General features: G+C 51.0%; 1 protein-coding gene across 1 annotated transcript; it reads right to left on the bottom strand.

Moving 5' to 3' along the window:
• Positions 1-1,526: 1,526 nt before the first annotated feature.
• Positions 1,527-2,735, bottom strand: LOC109752196 (uncharacterized). Its single transcript, XM_020311099.1, has one exon. The coding sequence runs from the start codon at positions 2,733-2,735 to the stop codon at positions 1,527-1,529; it is 1,209 nt and encodes a 402-aa protein (XP_020166688.1).
• Positions 2,736-19,526: the final 16,791 nt, after the last annotated feature.

The following is a 19,526-nucleotide window of genomic DNA, read 5'->3' as shown; positions in this document are numbered from 1 at the left end:
CAATTTAAATGGCATATTTCAAAATCTCTGTATTTTCTAGTTTGTTAGTCCCATATTTTACTTCTCTCCATCACATGTTTAGTTTTCGAGCCGTGTTACATCATTGCACATGATTAAATGACCATGCATGCATGCATTGCAGTTAATACAAATTGATACGTCAACAACATCAATTTTGGGTGAAAAATGAGCGATCTACTGCATCGCTCATCGTCTGCCATGTTTCGAAGATTTTTGAGTTGGTACCTTTAAACCGGAAAGGGGGGAGTAATGAAGGTATGGCTCTTAGCTCGGTTCCCTATGTGGTTTAGCTAATGCTTTGATTCGGTGTGGATTTTCTCCCTATGTCATTTTGTTCTCTCCCTGATTATGCCACAATGTTGAGATGCAGACATCATCCTAAATTAATTAAAACATCGCTTAGATACAACTTTTTTTGGGGAACACACAAGCCGTGTGTCATTTGTATTAAGAGGCCGAGGCCGAGAGGGAAAAACATAATATCACATGGGTTACTTGGGAAGCAAGAAATGGAATGTGGCAACAGTGCACACTTCCCTCCACCGGAAAAAGGATCTACTCCCTCCCCTCCTTTTTTACTCCGCGTATTAGATTTTCGATAAGTCAAACATTGCAAAGTTTGACAAATTTTTTATTAAAAAATATCAACATCTATAATACCAAATAATATTCGAATGACCGAATATTATTTCATAAAATTATTGATTTGGGATTGCGAATGTTGATACTTTTTTCTATATGTTTGGTCAGAGTAGAGATACTTTGACTTTTGATAAAACTTATATGCAGACTAAAAAGGACCGGAGGGAGCACATGATTCTCATCTCGTCCACCACGGCTTCATCTCCCTCCGATCTTTCGGCCTCACCGCATCGCTAACCCTAGGCCACCAATCCCACATCAGATGACCGAGCTGCGGCGTGAACCGATGCAGACGTTGTCGTAATAACACATTGAATCAAACATCTCGAGAGAAGGATCGGAACACTCGAGCAGCAAGTGGTTAGCCGTCTCGTCCACCTAACAGTAGAGCATACATTGCGGTGGGTGTTAGAGATTTCTCTTGGCCAGGCAGTCCGCCGTCCAAAGGCAATTATGCAACGCAAGCCACACAATTTTTTTTATCTCCAACGGCTCCCAAGAACCCCACAACGCCAAGAAGGAACTCCCTACCATAGAAGTACTTCCTCTATAAACTAATATAAAAACGTTTAGATTACCAAAATAGTGACCTAAACGCTCTTATATTAGTTTACGGAGGGAGTACTATTGACGGCAAAAAAGCGATTGTACAACTATTCCGTCATAATAAAGCTCCTTTGATGTCGCAAAAAAAAGGTACTATTGACGGGAAAATGTGATCAAACTTTTCAACATCTAACTTACAAAAGAGCTAGTCTGAACTTCTATAGTACTATTGACGGGAAATCTTGGGAAACATCTAGCTAGAGCTAGACGCCTAGACCTCAAAGCAGGTGCATGTCACCATAAATCTAACTAGTCGTTTAGTCGCGCAGCTGGCGCTGGGTTGGAGGGAAAAGCCATGTCACCGGGAAGCCCTTTAACGGGCGCACCGGCTTCTCCAGGAACAACTCCGACCGCTGCGTGCTCATGTCGTAGACGATGCAGTAGAAGGGCTCCTGTTGTGTCCCGTAGCCGTAGTATCGATGATCGTATCTTTTCGCGCTAAGGTCCACCGTGAAGAAGATGCGGTTCCCAGCGGTGTAGATTGGGTCATGCTCGCCAGTAGCATGAACAACTCGGGAGCACCATGGCCCGACGAACAACACCCGGTCATCGCCCACGCTCCTTATGCTTGTCCACCGCGACCTCTCCACGTCCGCCTTGAGTACCTCGAACTCCAGCTCCAGCCCGTCCATGAGCGCACTCCTCAAGCCGGCGCTGCTGAACCACTCGAGCATCGTGTCGTCCCTGCAGACCAGCAGCAACGTGCCGCTAGATTCAAGCAGGTATCGTGACGAGTGTTTGAGGACCCCACGGGGGCTACCCATGAGGCGCTCGACCCGTGACACAGTCGGATTGCTGGTGCGCCTGTCCGTGCCGATGGAAACGGAGAAGAGCCCATTGAACTTGTCGAGGGCGTAGAGCTTTCCCTCGCAGGAGACAATGTGTTGGAGGACGCGAAGCTCGTCGGGTCTGCTGGACCACCACGAGGACGCCCCTGGCCGGCACAAGGCAAGCTTGCTGCCATACGTCAATGCCTCGTTATCATTGACGATCGCTGCGACGAGGTCGTCAGAGCACACGACGAGCTTCAGCATGTCGGGCACCGGCTGGTCGTTCGCGACGAGGAGAGGCACGTTGGGGGCGTACGTGTCGGAGAGGCCGGGGAGCAGGATGGTGGTGGACATGGAGAAGGGGCTGACCAGCGTATAGGCGCCGTCGTAGCGCTCAAACACGAGCCACTCGCCGCAGGAGCTCTGCGCGTGCGGCAGCTGCCGGTGGCGGTCGAGGTGGAGCGGCAGCGGCCGGAAGGCAGAGTCCGGCAGGCTATAGAATGTCCGGTCAGGCAAGGCGAGCCACGGGTAGTGCGGGGGCGGAGAGGTCTGCCGCGCAGAGGCGCGCCACTGTTTGCAGACGGCGGCGAAGCGGACCCGGTCGGCATGGCAAGGCAGGCGGCGGAGCACGACGCCCGCGAGCTCGGTGGGGATGCTCGACCAGGGAACTTGGGCGCGCCGTGTTGGCGACGACATGATGATGGGCGTTGTTGCTGAGGGTCGACGTGGACGAGACAGCTCCGGTGTGTTGCAAGCCTGTATGTCCACCGGTCCCCTGCCGTCGTCTGCAACCCTGCGTAGGAGCAATATATGTATAGGCGGTTGGCACGACACGAGAACGTTTTCCCGATAATACGCAGAACGTTTACCTTGCTGATTCGGAAGTGTGAGCCTCCTTCCTTTCCGAACTCGGACTAGCTCAAAAAATACGAACGGCATCCAAATTATCGGCAACTAAATTAGAGCTACAGTCGGACCTCTTAAACTCGCCTCATACATCCGGACGGGCCACCCAGTCATTGACTGGTCACTTTTTTTGATCCAGACGGACTATACCTGGCCATACCTCGGGCCGGATCGGGCCTAGCCAAGCCCGACGCAAAAAACCCAGGCCCGAGCCCGGCCCGGCCGTCGGGCCTGTTTTCTAGGCCCGAGCCCGGCCCGAACACGTAAAAGCCCGTCGGGCTTCGGGCCGGCCCGGCCCGTCCTTCAGGAAAACGCGAAAACGATGGGCCCGGGCCCGGCCCGGTCTTCGGGCTCAAAATCTAGGCCAGAGCCCGGCCCGGGGGCGGCATCGAGCCGGGCCGGGTCGGGCTTTTTCGGGCCGGGCCGTTCGGGCCGGGCTGCCCATGGCCAGGACTAATACGGACGCATCAAACGGACCTCAAATGTCCGGACTGACCGGCACCCCCATATCCAGCCCAAATATGAGACGGATATGAGGGCCGGGGCACGCCACTTCGTACTGATGAAGGGGTCTCATCCGGAAACGCCCTCAAATCCGGCGGTCCGAAATTCGTCTCCTCCGTCGACCGGTGGCGCCGCGTGGTGCAGCTCCGACGGGTCGCGTAGTGCATTGCCCGGCTATTTAATTCGACCAGCGGCACCGAAACCCTACCATCGTCCATCCACATTCTCCTCCTCCTGTTTGCCGCCGCCGCCACTTTCCACTCCACTCGTCCGCCTAGTAGCCATGCCCCCACGCCGCCGGGTGAGGAGCGAGCCCTTTCTGACGCCGGAGCACCGACTCGAGCTCCTTGAGCAGATCCGGTCTAGGCGCGAAGCCCGGATCGTCGTGGAGGAATGGATCCGGAGGAGGAGTTGGAGGAGGAGGTGGAGGAGGAGGAGAAGAAGGACAACGAGGAGGAGGACTCTGAGGAGGAGGAGGATGTGGGGGACGCTGGCGACGGGGATCTGCAGACGGAGCAGCAGACCATTCTCGATTGGGAAAATTTTGTTTTTGCCACTCTAGATTTTGCCAATTTTCCTTATGCCACCCTAGATTTTGACATTTCACTTTTGCCACTCTTAGCTTTTGATAATTATCATAATTGTCATTCCGTGGCAAAAGCAGAATAATTTTATTTCATTTTTTCCACTCTTAGCTTTTGAAATGTATCACAATTGCTACTCTGAAATTTTTTCTGCCATAGGAATGGCAATTGTGACAATTGTCAAAAACTAAGAGTGGCAAAGATGAAATGTCAAAATCTAGAGTGGCATAAGGAAAATTTGCAAAATCTAGACTGGCAAAAACAAAATTTTCCCTTCTTGATTCCCTCCGGTCGGAGTCGGCTGGGGAGGCAAGACGCCGTTGCCGGCAAGAGATGGAGGCGCAAGAGGCCGCGGAGGAGGCGGAGATGTTCGACTACATGGATGAGGCCGAGTAGGAGGAGGATGAGCCGGAGCCCTCCTACCCACCGTCCAGCTGGCGCCCGGCACTGTTGTCGTGGACATCTCCGTCGACGAAAAGTAGCTAGGGTAGTACATATGATTCCTTTTATATGATTTGTATGAATGTAGGGGATGAAATATGAGAGAGGCGGATGCAAAGTGGCTATTTTGAGACATGCCAGGTCAGTGCCCGCGGATACGCCTGGGCGCATCTGCTGGCGTTGGAGGGGTCAGATTTGCAAAGTCTGGCTATAGATGCTCTTAACCACCGAGTACTGATTATCCAAGCGTCACTACAGAAAAACACAGGCTAAAAACTTGGATTTTTCCAAGGGCTCTTGAATAGAATGAGCGGAAATTACGGAGCGCTATCTCCGATCGAGAGAGACGCGGGCTTGCCGATGGCAAGATCCCTGGACCGCATGCATAGAGAGAATCCTATTGGTGGAAAGACCTCTTGGTCCGCGGGAGGCATGGTTGCGGGCTAGTAAAGCCATAAAGCACATCGTGCGAGAGAGGATCCGAGCCTTGGTCTCAGGTTAGGGAACTGCAAAACAAGGTCACGGGAGACCTCACGGGACTCGGTCAAGGATTCCCGCAAGCAATTTGAGAAACGGAATTGCTAAAACACATCTAGATAAGAAATAAGTATTGTATACATCTAAGGGCACAACTGTAGGATCACATTTCAGGATTCAGGTTTTCCTTTATTTTGGCGATGTCGTGCCCCGCACGGGCCATTTGTTTTTTATCATCTTGTGGGGAAAGATAGAATACCCAACTTATTTTCTAGTTCTCGCCATCTTTATTCATTCAAAATATAGGTCGAGCAAATATTGTTCTAGTGGATCAGCTTGAGGTACGACAATAAAAGAAAAACCAATGATTTCATCTTTACTAGGCAATTCTTTATTACAAGGTTGCCTACAAAACTTAGAGAAATTAAACTTATGAGACACATCACCAAAATTAACATTGGCGGTTTCTTTCCTGCAATCTATCTTACCATTAATAGTGTTCAAGAAAAGTCTACCAAAGATAATTAGACAAAAATCATCTTATGGGAAACCAAAACTAGGAAATCAATTGGGTATTCTATCTTTCCACACAAGACTTCAACATCTCTAACAATCCCAAGTGGTGTAATAGTATCTCTATTAGCAAGTTTAATAGTGACATCCATGTCTTCTATTTTAGCAGGCGTTATATCATTCATAATTTCTTGGTAAAGATTAAAAGGAATAGCACGGATACTAGCACCCATATCGCATAAGCCATGATAACAACGATCTCCTATTTTATCTGAGACAACAGGCATGCCAACAACGGGCTTATTCTTGTCTTTAGTATCACTAGTAGAAAAAGGTCCATTTGTCCCGGATCTGGAACCGGGACTAAAGGGTCGGGACTAAAACCCATCACCTTTAGTCCCAGTTCGCGTATGAACCGGGACAGATGCTGCTCCACATGGCTGATGCGGCGAGCCTTTAGTCCTGATTGGTAACACCAACCGGGACCACAATGCATCCACACGTCAGCAGCTCAGGAGATGGGGGTTTTTTGAAGGGAGGGGGGGTTGGGGGGTTTTGGAGGGTTAATTTGGCCGTTTCATATATTGTGTTAGCTAGCTAATAGCTAGAGAGAAGTGACCTCTCTTATCTCCGTGCTTGGTCGACGCTACGTACTATACGTATAGAGAGGACTCGACACGCTAGCTAGTAAGAAAATGAAGGAAACCATTAAGTACACAAGATCGTCATGAACATATACAGAGAGAAGTGACCGACCTCTCCTTCTCCGAGAGATTGGTCGAACAATAAGTTTTCGTATATCTATCCGACGCTACTAGCTACATATATAAAATATAAGATCTCTTACAATCCCTAACATCTGAAGTCAAGTTCCACATGGTATTCTCCGGTTGGATTGATGATGTGGTCAAGAAAGAATCCCGCCAATTTCTCTTGAATTGCTCGTATGCGATCTTGTGGTAGGAGTTCATCCCGCATCCGCCAGATCTAAATTGAGGAAGAGGGTCAATACATGTGTATGAATGATACTCAACACAAATGATGGTAATAAAATAGAATTGTGAATATTTTTGCTTATGCACTTCATATTGTTTTTCAGTGTAGCCTGCTTATTAGAGGCCATCGCGTTGTAGATGAACTCGCAAATGTAGTATCCACAGAAATCATTCCGCGTTCCTGCCACAAGCACTTTACGAGAAATAGAGGTCAATCAAACTGATAAGCAAGCATGCTAAATGGTATTGATGAAACTAGCTAGAATCAATGGGAGATGCGCGGAACTAGGTAGTAGTACTTACTTTCGTGTGTTTAAATCGCAGATCGGTCGGCAGTCCCTGGAAATTGTAGTGAACTCTTTCCAAACCCTGCCAGACAAAGAAAATAATTACTTGATATCAGGAAATGAACAAAGTTGCCGATATGGTGCGATAATGATCGACTGAACTTACTTATGGAGCATTTGAGTCATGTCTGCATAGTCCTCGGGATCTTTTCGTCTCGAGTCTAAGACAGTTACTAGTCCCTGCTCAAGCTTAATCTCTAGGAGAATAAAGTGGAATCTGCGCACGCATGCATAACTCATCAGTTACATTACTATAACCTCGAGTAATAAGGGAAACCGAATACGCACAAGACAGTAACACTCACTTGAAGTTGTAAGGAAAGAGTATTTTATCTTTGCTTTGATTTTTGAGCAACGATTGTAGCAAGTTGTCCTCGGTTTCTGTGACATTCCTTTTAACCGTCCATTCATGACATTTGGGTTAATGAACCCAATGTCATAGATTTGTGCTTTTCTGCATTCGACGAGCTTCAATCTGCATAATATAGTGAGGATAATTATATATACATGCAATGAAAGAGCTGAGCTATATATAGAGACTTAATTACAGAAAGTAGTACTTACAGACAGTAGCAAGCCACGAGTGATTTGTCGAGGGCCTTTTGATTGCAGAACTGGAAAAACTCGTCAAAATCAATAGTTAACAGATCTTGTCCAATGAAGTCGTGCTCGTCTTTAATTCTCATCGACAAAGTATCCTTCCCAGACTCGCTGCAGGTTACCATGTACCATTCATGGAATCTTCGCATCATCGTTGTGAGAGGAGGACATTCATCTTTAACGAGAGGCTTCCCGTACTGGTATATGGATTCTTCCACCTCCATTGTATCAAAATGTACATCATCCCCAGGTAATCACCAGGATTGGTACCGGGCACCATCCCCGGCAGATTTGCGACGATATCGCTAGACACCTTGAGCGGGGGGGGGGGCATGATTGGTTCGCCTGTTCGCCGAGCTGGTGGATTTTTTCCCAGTTCCTCGTTCTGCTAACCTTTTATCATTTGAAGTAGTTCCCGACCGATGCGCATCTTCTAGTGTCTTTTTAAGAGCGCGAACATGGTTGTCATCCGGCAAAGGCAGTGGTGGTCGCTTCAGGGCATCGATAGTGCACTTTGCTTTCACCGGATCTGTCATCTCCTTCGGAGGTGGAGGTTTCTTTGCAAAAAAGTCCCTCACTTGGGCTTTACTGGTCTCGGCATTTTCCTCCTCGGTCCTCTCGTATGTTAACTTTTCAGGGGTCTTCAGAGATGGACCGTATCTATAATGCCTCCCGCCTCTGGCTGTACTGCTAGCCGCCGGAGCAGCGGCGTCTCTCTTCCTTCATTGCTTACGAGGCGAAGAAGGAGGCGGAGTGCTCCGACACACCGGAGCAGCCAGAGCAGCGGCGTCTGTATTCCGCCATTGATGACGAGGCGTAGGAGGAGGCGTACTGCTCGGACGCGCCGGAGGAGTCGAAGGAGGAGGCGGAGTGTCGGCCTCACGCGCCGAAGCAACCGGAGAAGGAGGTGGAGTGCCCTGATCACTCGCCGAAGGAGGAGGAGGAGGCGGAGGCATCTAGTTCGGAAGCTTGATGCGCTCCTTCCGCCATAGACACGGAGTCTTCAGAGCAAGACCCAGCCGAGTCTCCCCTTCACCTATAGGGTTGTCAAGCTCGAGCTCCTCAAATCCCTCTGTTACTTCATCCACCATCACAATAGCATAGCCATGTGGAATCGGACGGCAGTGAAAATTTCCGTCAGGTTGAGGAGGAGCAACAGAGCGGACAGCCGCCTTGACGTTGAGGTTTTGCCATTGCGTCATAAGCTAGCAATGTTGAGCCTCCGTGATAGCATCCACGGGGTAGCTAGGAGCCGTGAAGTCAGGCTGCTGAACAAGCTCGGTGGAAGCCACGCTGCTTCTCTGCTGAGATGGCGGGGTAGCTTCTGGGGTAGCTCCAGCAGCTTGCTGGTTCTCAACTTGTTCCTCTAGATTTTGTACTCTTGCATTCAGCTTCTGCATTTTGCTCTGCTCCAGTTTCCTCTTACTCTCCCGGGTTTTGTAACTGCCTGCGCCGGGAAACCCAACTTTCCACACAACGGAGCCTGGCGTGCCTCGTGTTTGTCCAGGGTGCTCAGGATTCCCGAGGGCCTCGGTTAGCTCGTCATTCTCTCTGTCGGGAACGAATGTCCCTTGCTGCGCTATGTCGATACACTTCTGAAGCTTCTTGATGGGTGTTGCAAGTTGCTCGTCCGTCCAAACGCACTTCCCTGTTTCAGGGTCCAAGTGTGACGCCCTCGATTCAATCATACACTAATCATACACGCAAATGTGTACGATCAAGATCAAGGACTCATGGGAAGATATCACAACACAACTCTAGACACAAATTAAAATAATACAAGCTTTATATTACAAGCCAGGGGCCTCGAGGGCTCGAATACATCAGCTCGAATACAAACAAGTCAGCGGGAGAAACAATATCTGAGTACAGACATAAGTTAGATAAGTTTGCCGTAAGAAGGCTAGCACAAAAGCAGCAACGATCGAAAAGGCAAGGCCTCCTATCTGGGAGCCTCCTAACTACTCCTGGTCATCGGCGTCCATCACATAGTAGTAGGCACCCTCGGGGTAGTAGTAGTCGTCGGTGGTGTCGTCTGGATCCTGGGCTCCTCCATCTGGTTGCGACATCCGAGAAGAAAGGAAAAGGGGGAAAAGAGGAAACAAAGCAACCGTGAGTACTCATACAAAGTACTCGCAAGCAAGGATCTACACTACATATGCAACATTATCAAAGGAAGGTTGTATAAGTGGACTGGGCTGCAGAAAGTGCCAGAATAGAGGGGAGAGCCTAGTCCTATTGAAGACTAGCATCTTCAAGCAGCTCCAAGCATCTTGCAGCATTTAGAAGAGTATAGAATAGCAGTTTATATTTAGCAAACATGTTGTAACATTGCCCAGAGATCACTTCCTCAACTCCCTGCGAGAAAAAAATCCCCGGAGCCATCATTTCCATTACATGCCTCAGCATTCAGTATCCAGTTCTAGTTGTATCGATCGGGATACAACTCCAAGTGTCCGTTACAGTAGGAAAGGCTATCGATAGATGTTTTCTTCCCTACAGGGGTGCACCAACTTACCCACCACGATCGATTAACTCCGGCCGGACACACTTTCCTGGGTCATGCCCAGCCTCAGCCAAACAATACGCCGCAACCCGACCTAGGCTAAATAGAGAGGTCAGCACGCCGGACTAAACCTATGCCCCCAGGGGTCATGGGCCATCGCCACGGGAACTCCTGCATGTTCCGTGGGCGGCCGGTGAGCAGACCTAGCTACCTCCTTAAAAATGGTAGGTGCTTACCAGTCCAACACGGTGCGCGCCGCTCAGTCGCTGACGTCTATTAAGCTTCAGTTGATGCATACGACGTGGAACGCCCATACTATGCCCACGTGATGGTTAGTGCTATCAGGTCAGAGGCCCCTCGGATCAAATATCCAAACCGTTAGTGTGTTGGTAGTGCGGTCACGAGCGGAGACTCACGAAAGATGTGACCCCGTCGCCCCGTCTCAAGGACTTGCGGCAAGGGCTAAGAATGCCCGGCCATGCCTCGTAGACAACTCTCGGGCACCTTCCAGGTCCACCCGTCTCCACATCACTCGCGGGTACCCCTCTGGGTCGACCCGCTTGAGGGAGTCCTGGATTAAGGGGTCCTCGGACAGCCGCACTATATACTTTGGCAGGACTGTTGAACTGTGAAGATACAAGATTGAAAACTTCGTCCCGTGTCCGGGTGGGACTCTCCTTTGCGTGGAAGGCAAGCTTGGCGATTCAGATATGTAGATCTCCTCCCTTGTAACCGACTCTGTGTAACCCTAGCCCCCTCCGGTGTCTATATAAACCGGAGGTTTAGTCCGTAGGACGACAACAATCATAATCATAGGCTAGACTTCTAGGGTTTAGCCATTACGATCTCGTGGTAGATCAACTCTGTACTTCATACTCCATCAATATAAACAAGAGCAGCAGTAGGGTATTACTTCGATCGAGAGGGCCCGAAGCTGGGTAAAAACCCGTGTCTCCTGTTACCATCGATCCTAGACGCACAGTTCGGACCCCCTACCCGAGAGCCGCCGGTTTTGAGACCGACATTGGTGCTTTCATTGAGAGTTCCACTGTGTCGTCACCATAAGGCTTGATGGCTCCTTCGATCATCGATAATGATGTGATCCAGGGTGAGGTTTTTCTCCCCGGACAGATCATCATATTCGGCGGCTTCGCACTGCGGGCCAACTCGCTTGGCCATCTGGAGCAGATTGAAAGCTACGCCCCTGGCTGTCAGGTCAGGTTTGGAAGCTTAAACTATACTGCCGACATCCGCAGAGACTTGCTCTTTGACGGATTTGAGCCCATGTCAGGTGCGCCGCACGGTCACGATGAACATGATTTAGCTCTGTCGTCGGACGGTGTTCGGGAGATCACACCTGTGGCTACTCCGGCCCTCAATCCGGAGCAGATTGCACCATCCAAGGACGGGTGGATGGACCCCGCCACGGAGGCCGAACACTTAGTGGCGATAGAGCCGAATACTGACTTCACCTACTACGAGACCCGTGTTGCCGAACCCTCGGATTCGTCCTCGGCCGCGGGCCCCGAACTGCCTGCGTCAGTGCCCATCGAATCTGATTGGGCACCGATCATGAAGTTTTCCTCCGCGGATATCTTTCAGCACTCGCCCCTGGGCAATGTGCTAAATTCATTAAGGTCTCTCTCCTTGTTAGGAGGCCCTTGGCCGAACTGTGTCCGGCTTGAGTGGGAAGCAGATGAGGAAGAAATTCGTTCCCCACCCACCACCCACTTAATAGCCACCGTCGACGACTGAACCGACATGCTTGATTTCGGCTCCGAAGACATCGACGGTATGGACGACGATGTAGGAGAAGAACAGGAACCACCGCCCACAGGGCGCTGGACTGCCACCTCATCATATGATATATACATGGTGGACACCCCCAAAGAAAGCGATGGCAATGAGGCAACGGAGTGATAATCTCCTCGAGAAGCAATCTAAGCACCGGCGTCATCGACGCCGCTGTAAGCCCTGCCATAGCAAAAGTGGCGATACCGGCACAAGAAACAATAACGCTGCGGATAGTGTCGAAGACGAAGACAATCCCCTCCAGCCAGGCCTTGAGCGGGAGGATGGGCAAGCTAGCCCTAAGGAACAGGCAGCAGATGGAGAATCAGAGGATGACAATTACATGCCTCTCTTCGAAGACGAGGTGAGCCTCGGCGACGAAGAACTTATCGTGCCTGAGGATCCCGTCGAACAGGAGCGCTAGCGCCGGCTCATAGCCACAGCAAAAAGCCTGAAGAAAAAGCAACAACAGCTTCAATCTGACCAAGATCTGCTAGCAGATAGATGGATTGAGGTCCTGGCGGCCGAGGAATACAAACTCGAGCGCCCAACCAAAAGTTACCCAAAGCGCAGGTTGCTACCCTAGCTCGAGGAGGAAGCATTAAAGCCTACGCCTCCAGCGTATGATGCGGCTGGCCGGCCACCTCGTGGCCGAGACAAAGCGGCATGTCAGGCCGAAGTCCAGCCCGCACCCCGCCGTCAGTCAAAAAAATACCAAGGCCCGGGGCAACACGTAGGACCTGTGAGATGTATTGGAAAACAAAGCAGGACATGCAAGGTCGATCTACGGATCACAGGGGCGCACCCCAACACGTGACGAAGACCAAAACGCCGGATATACTAAAAGCAAATCCGGTCGGGCCGAATACAGCAGACAAGACTCGTATGAACTGCATCGTGATATAGCCCGGCACAGAGGCGCCGCACACCCCCTATGCTTCACTGATGAAGTAATGGATCACGAATTCCCAGAAGGTTTTAAACCCGTGAACATTGAATCATATGAGTGTACAACAGACCCCGCGGTATGGATCGAAGATTTCCTCCTCCACATACACATGGCCTGCGGCGATGATCTACATGCCATCAAGTACCTCCCTTTAAAACTTAAAGGACCTGCTCGGCAGTGGCTGAATAGCCTGCCGGCAAACTCCATTGGCAGTTGGGAAAATTTGGAGGACGCATTCCTTGACAACTTCCAGGGCACTTATGTGCGACCACCGGATGCCGATGACTTGAGTCACATAACCCAACAGCCAGGGGAATCAGCGAGGAAATTCTGGACTCGGTTCCTAACTAAAAAGAACCAAATTGTCGACTATCCGGATGCTGAGGCCTTAGCAGCATTTAAGCATAACATCCGCGACGAGTGGCTCGCCCGTCACCTCGGCCAAGAAAAGCCGAAGTCCATGGCAGCCCTCACGACACTCATGACCCACTTTTGTGCGGGCGAGGATAGCTGGCTGGCTCACAGCAATAGCACATCAAGAAACCCTGGCAATTTAGATGCCAAAGATAGCAACGGCAGGCCACGCCGCAACGGACACAAGCGCCACAACAACGGCGACAACGACGAAGACACGGCAGTTAATGCCAGATTCAGTGGCTCTAAATCCGGTCAGCGGAAGAAGCTGTTCAAAAGAAGCAATCCGGGCCCGTCCAGCTTGGACCACATACTCGATCGTTCGTGTCAAATTCACGGCACCCCCGATAAACCAGCCAACCACACCAACGGAGAATGTTGGGTGTTCAAACAGGTCGGCAAGTTGATTGCTGAAAACAAGGAAAAGGGGCTGCATAGCGACGACGACGAGGAGCCCCGGCCGCCGAACACAGGAGGACAGAAGAAATTTCCTCCCCAAGTGAAAACGGTAAACATGATATATGCAACCCATATTCCCAAGCGGGAACGGAAGCGTGCACTGAGGGACGTTTATGCGATGGAGCCAGTCGCCCCAAAGTTCAACCCATGGTCTTCTTGTCCGATCACCTTCGATCGCAGGGACCACCCCACCAGTATCCGTCATGGCGGTTCCGCCGCTTTGGTCCTCGACCCCATCATTGACGGATTTCAGCTCACTCGAGTCCTTATGGACGGTGGCAGCAGCCTGAACCTCCTTTATCAGGATACAGTGCCCAAAATGGGTATAGAGCCCTCGAGGATCAAACCCACCAAAACCACCATTAAAGGTGTCATCCCAGGTCTAGAGGCCTATTGCACGGGCTCAATCACGCTGGAAGTGGTCTTCGGATCTCCGGACAACTTCCGAAGCGAGGAGTTAATCTTCGATGTCGTCCCCTTCCGTAGTGGCTATCACGCACTGCTCGGACGAACCGCATTTGCCAAATTCAATGCGGTACCGCATTATGCATACCTCAAGCTCAAAATACCAGGACCTCGCAGGGTCATAACAGTCAATGGAAACACAGAACGCTCGGTCCGCATGGAGGAGCACACTGCGGCCCTCGCAGCAGAAGCGCAAAGCAGCCTTACGAGGCAAACCACCAATTCGGCGAAAAAGACCCTGGACACCTTCAAGCGAGTCCGGAGTACCCTGCAAGAGGATCGCCAGGCACGTTTAGAGCTCGCCTAGCAATTCGGCCTCCGTCCTAGTCCCAGTCAAGCGGCAAAATTTACGCCGCGCGTACATAACTACGCACTCAAGATACCATGGGCATAGGCGGAGGCACGACCATGGCACGACCCACAATGCGGCTCAACCGCTTTAGGACCTGAATACCTTTAACATTTTCTTCTTTTCAGGCCCCTATTCTCTGCAGGCCCTTTCCGGTCGTCTGATTATCGGACCCGTCACGGGAAGGAAACACCAAGGAAATAAGAAGCCTTGACGTACAAGGGAATCCATAGGTGGTCTCTAATAACAATCGATATACCTGTTTTGCATACCCACACGCAGCTTGACCTTGGATAGGACATGTCAAATAGTCCTACTTTTTACTTATTGCACTACATGTGCATATATGCTTTGACGTATCATTTAAATAACAATGTACAACATTAGCTCATTATCGCATCATCTTTTTTTTCTCTGTCTACTTATTTACGACAAATAGCACTCGTACATTTTGATACATCTAGTGCGCCAGGGGCTTCAGTGTACCCCATAATACGGCATGAAAAGCCCAAACACTTTCGACAGTGCGGCACCCCGAACTTATAGCATTATATGCATCAGCTTTGAATCATGTCTTGGGTCAATAGTTGGGTTTGCCCGGCTCCCATGTTTTGGTACCTTATGTTCCGCTATATCGGCTAAGGTAGCGCTGGGAGAACTACTGCGATTGTGTCCCGGTTCTTCCGGACGAGCACCTCAGTAGAGAAAGCCGAAAACTGACGGTCATGATGAGGCGAGAGCTGGTCGCTATTCGAGAGGTCTCAAATCCTTAAAGATTTTTTCCGCTTCGGGCGAGGAATCGGCCTTGTCCGATTTAGGCGTGCATAGCGCCCCACGTTCGGCCTTCCGAATACTAGGGGCTTCACCAAAATTTAAAATTGTAGACTTCTATGGCTAAGTGAGAGTGATAAAGCTTTATAGTCTGATTGCCTGGTTTGTTGTGCTGAACACCTCCTTCGAAGGACACAAAAATTGGATAAAGAGTGGTCAGGTTTATCCCGAACACCCCAGTACTATTTACATGGGGCAGAAGCCGACGATTGGCCAACTCTCAAATTTTATAAACGGCCGCACAAAAGGTAATATTTTAAATTAACAAGCGTTACATAGCGCACATGAACTTGTTTCATATTACAGGATCACATGAGTAGATTCATTCAAATATCACATCCTTAGCACATTCCTCTGCCACAAGGCGAGCACCCTTCAGGACACTATCATAATACTTTTCGGGGTGGCGATGCTCTTTGCCCTCCGGCGGCCCCTCCTTCACCAGCTTTTCGGCGTCCATCTTCGCCTAGTGCACTTTCACACGGGCAAAAGCCCTGCGCGCACCTTCAATACAGACGGACCGCTTTATGACTTCAAACCGTGGGCAGGCGTTCACAAGCCGCTTACCAGGCCGAAGTAGCTGCCAGGCAGGGGCTCGCCAGGCCACATCCGGACTATGAGACCCTTCATGGCCAGTTCGGCCGCCTTGTGAAGCTCGACCAGTTGCTTCAATTGGTCGCCCAAGGGCATCGGATGTTCGGTCCCAGTATACTGAGACCAGAACAACGTCTCTGTCGAGCTCCCTTCCTCGGCCTGGTAGAACTCCGCGACATCCGACACACTGCTGGGTAGATCTGCGAACGCTCCTAGAGAGCTCCGAATTCGGGTAAGTAAAAGGAAAGTTTCCTTCACATACTTGCTTTGCATAATGAATGCCTTACCCGCCGCTATCTTCTTGACCGCCTCAATTTCCTGGAGGGCCTTTTGGGCGTCGGCCTTGGCATTTTGGGCGTTCTAGAGGGCCCACGCAAGCTCGGACCCTTGCGTCTTAGAGTCACGCTCCAAGGACTCGTACTTCTTGACGAACTCCTGGAGCTCTTGCTGGACCTCGCCAACTCGGGCCTCTTGCTTCTCGCACCCGGCGCGCTCCTTGGCTGCTTTGCCCTTGGCCTCGGACAGCGCCTTCTTCAGGGCCGCCACTTCGGTCGTGGCCGCTAGGAAAATTCATGACGATCCTTTGATCTAACAATCACTTGCCTCTTTCTTTATCAACAAACAGACGAGGTAGTACTTACCTTTGTTCTCTTTTTCGAGCTGCCTCTTAGTAAGGCCGAGCTCTTCCTCGGACCGCTCAAGGTTCGGAGACCTCCGCCGTGTGAGCGGCAGCAGCCAGCAGTGAAGCCTGCTTATTCACACAGACATATTCTGATTAGACTCCTGTGATTATTATTTGATCCTCTGTTCGGCCTTTCTTTGCGAACACCAAACAGAGCATCAGGGGCTACTGTCTATGCTGTAACATTTTCTCACAATTTGATTACTTACCTCAAAGCCTGTTAGGAGGCTGGCACAGGCTTCAGTCAGTCCGCTTTTGGCGGACTGAACCTTCTTGACCACAACACTCATGATAGTGCGATGCTCTTCTTCAATGGAAGCGCCGCGAAGCGCTTCTAGCAAATTGTCCAATGCCTCTGGATGGACAGAGGCCATCGGCATAGATGGCTTGCCCCTCTTGGCAAGGGGTCGCCTGACAGAATCCGGAACCACTGGAGGTTCCGGCGCAGTATTCGGCTAGGGGCTAGACTTGCTACCCCCGGCATTAGGGCCCATGGGGGTCTTGCCCCTCATGCGCCCAGCGTCTGGAATGTCGCCTTGGGGCGCCTCCGGAACTGTCTCCCCCTAGTTCAGTTCCCCTCGAGACAACACCTTGACGTCGTCCGTAGGGCGGGGGGAGGAGGCGGTCGGAAGTGAATCGCTGTTCATCTCCGACAGGCCCAAAGACTCCTCCGAAGAGGATACGCCGATATGGGCTTTGGATGGACTGCATCCGGCATGATAAGAAGCAATAAAATAAAACATACCAAGAATTATTATGGTATCCGGATACTTATGACTTCGCCAGGGGCTTGTCCCGGGGTAACCACTCCTTGTCGCTAAAAGCGGGCGCTGTGGAGCAGTCCGGAAGAAGAGCCCTTCCCTTCTTGGACCCTTTGGCCTCCCCTGACGGGGCGGCCTTCCTTTTCTTGTCTCCCCTGACTGGGAGGGGAGAACTTTCTTCTCCCCCTCCTCGTTTTCGTGGGAGGAGGGCACCTTGGTGTTATCGGACGATGAGTTCGATACAACCTTGCGCCGGAGACCTTTCCTGGTCCCCGTGGCCTTCTTCTTGGCCTTCTTCTCCGGCGCCTCGTAGGGCGCCGGAACTAGCATCTCCGTGAGGAGAGCCCTTGGTGTATCTTCGGGCAGTGGGGCCGGACAATCAATCCGCTCCGCTGTCTTGACCCAGTCCTGTTAAATGGTGTGGGGGCTTAGATCCCTCATATGATTATACTGGGGAAAGGAACAGCTTATGAGATACAAGGATCTTACCGGATTGGCATGGCGCTTTGCCCTGAGTCTGCGATCCTCGGTAAGGGGAGGAGGTACCTCGGCGGACTTGAACAGCACCTTCCAGATGTCTTGGTGCGTCGTGCCGAAGAGCTCTCGCAGCGTCTGGTGCTTAGCCGGGTCGAACTCCCACAAATTGAACGCCCGTCTTTGACACGGGAGGATCCGGCGGAAGAGCATGACTTGGACCATGTTGACAAGCTTGATTTGCTTGCTTATCATGTTTTTGACGCAGTTCTGGAGTCCGGTCAGCACCACCGATGAACCCCAGGATAGGCCCTTCTCTTTCCAGGAGGTGAGCCACATGGCGATTCTGGATCGAAATTCGGGGGCCGCCACCTAGTTAGTGTCGCGCGGCTCGGTGATGTAAAACCACCCCGATTGCCACCCCTTTATGGTCTCCACATAGGAGCCTTCGAGCCAGGTAACATTGGGCATTTTTCCCACCATGGCGCCTCCGCACTCCGCTTGCTGGCCGACCACCACCTTCGGTTTAACATTGAAGGTTTTCAGCCACAGGCCGAAGTGGGGCTTGATGCGGAGGAAGGCCTTGCACGCGACGATAAACGCTGAGATGTTGAGGATGAAATTGGGGGCCTGATCATGAAAGTCCAGCCCGAAGTAGAACATGAGCCCGCGAACAAATGGGTGCAGGGGAAATCCCAGCCCGTGGACGAAATGGGTAAGGAATACAACCCTTTCGCGGGGTTCGGGGGTGGGGACGATCTGCCCCGCATCTGGGAGCCGGTGCGCAATATCTGCGGCCAGGTATCCGGCTTCTTAGAGCTTCGTAATGTTCTCCTCCGTAACGGAGGAGACCATCCACTTGCCTGCCGCTCCAGACATATTTGGAGTAGTTTTGCAGAGAAAATGCGAGTTTGGGCGCTGGAGCTCAAGTGCGCGAGAATGGATGGGCAGGGAGGAAGAAGGCATGGGTAAAAAGGAGGATTCCATGTCCCTCTATAGAGGCAGAAGAAACTGTGCGCCTCCCCACCTGCCTAGTAAACTCGCTTATTCCCCAAGCGCCATGATTAATGGTGCGGTTGGGTTACCCACGCCCGTATTGATGAGAATCCCGTGATAAGGGGACCACGATCTCTGCTTCGATAAGACGTGCCAGTAAAACCGCCTCGCAACACATGAAGTGGCAGGCTGGGAGAAACGGTTCGAATAATAACTAGGCCATGGCGTGATGTCACGTTATGAAAAGTTGTCAGCTGATTAGATTTGTGGAAATATTATACTCTCTACGGTGGTATGTGGAATTTGTTTTGCAGAGCCGGACACTATCCTTGTGTTCAAAATCTTCTATGGAGTATTCGGAGGAAGAACCCGCCTTGCAATGCTGAAGACAATCAGCACACCGGGCTCATCATCATTGAAGCCTGGTACAGAGGCTACTGAGGGAGTCCTGGATTAGGGGGTCCTCGGACAGCCGGACTATATACTTTGGCCGGACTATTGGACTGTGAAGATACAAGATTGAAGACTTCGTCCCGTGTCCGGATGGGACTCTCCTTTGCGTGGAAGGCAAGCTTGGCAATTCGGATATGTAGATCTCCTCCCTTGTAACCGACTCGGTGTAACCCTAGACCCCTCCGGTGTCTATATAAACCAGAGGGTTTAGTCCGTAGGACGACAACAATCATAATCATAGGCTAGACTTCTAGGGTTTAGCCATTACGATCTCGTGGTAGATCAACTCTGTACTTCATACTCCATCAATATAAACAAGAGCAGTAGTAGGGTATTACCTCGATCGAGAGGGCCCGAAGCTGGGTAAAAACCCATGTCTCCTGTTACCATCGATCC

The sequence above is a fragment of the Aegilops tauschii genome, chromosome 1 (genome assembly GCF_002575655.3).
Source record: "Aegilops tauschii subsp. strangulata cultivar AL8/78 chromosome 1, Aet v6.0, whole genome shotgun sequence".
Lineage (NCBI taxonomy): Eukaryota > Viridiplantae > Streptophyta > Magnoliopsida > Poales > Poaceae > Aegilops > Aegilops tauschii.
This window is presented reverse-complemented; position numbering and strand designations above follow the sequence as displayed.

Bases quoted from the DNA above. Each gene is read 5' to 3' on its own strand.
- LOC109752196 (XM_020311099.1), bottom strand. From the start codon at position 2,735: ATGTCGTCGCCAACACGGCGCGCCCAAGTTCCCTGGTCGAGCATCCCC.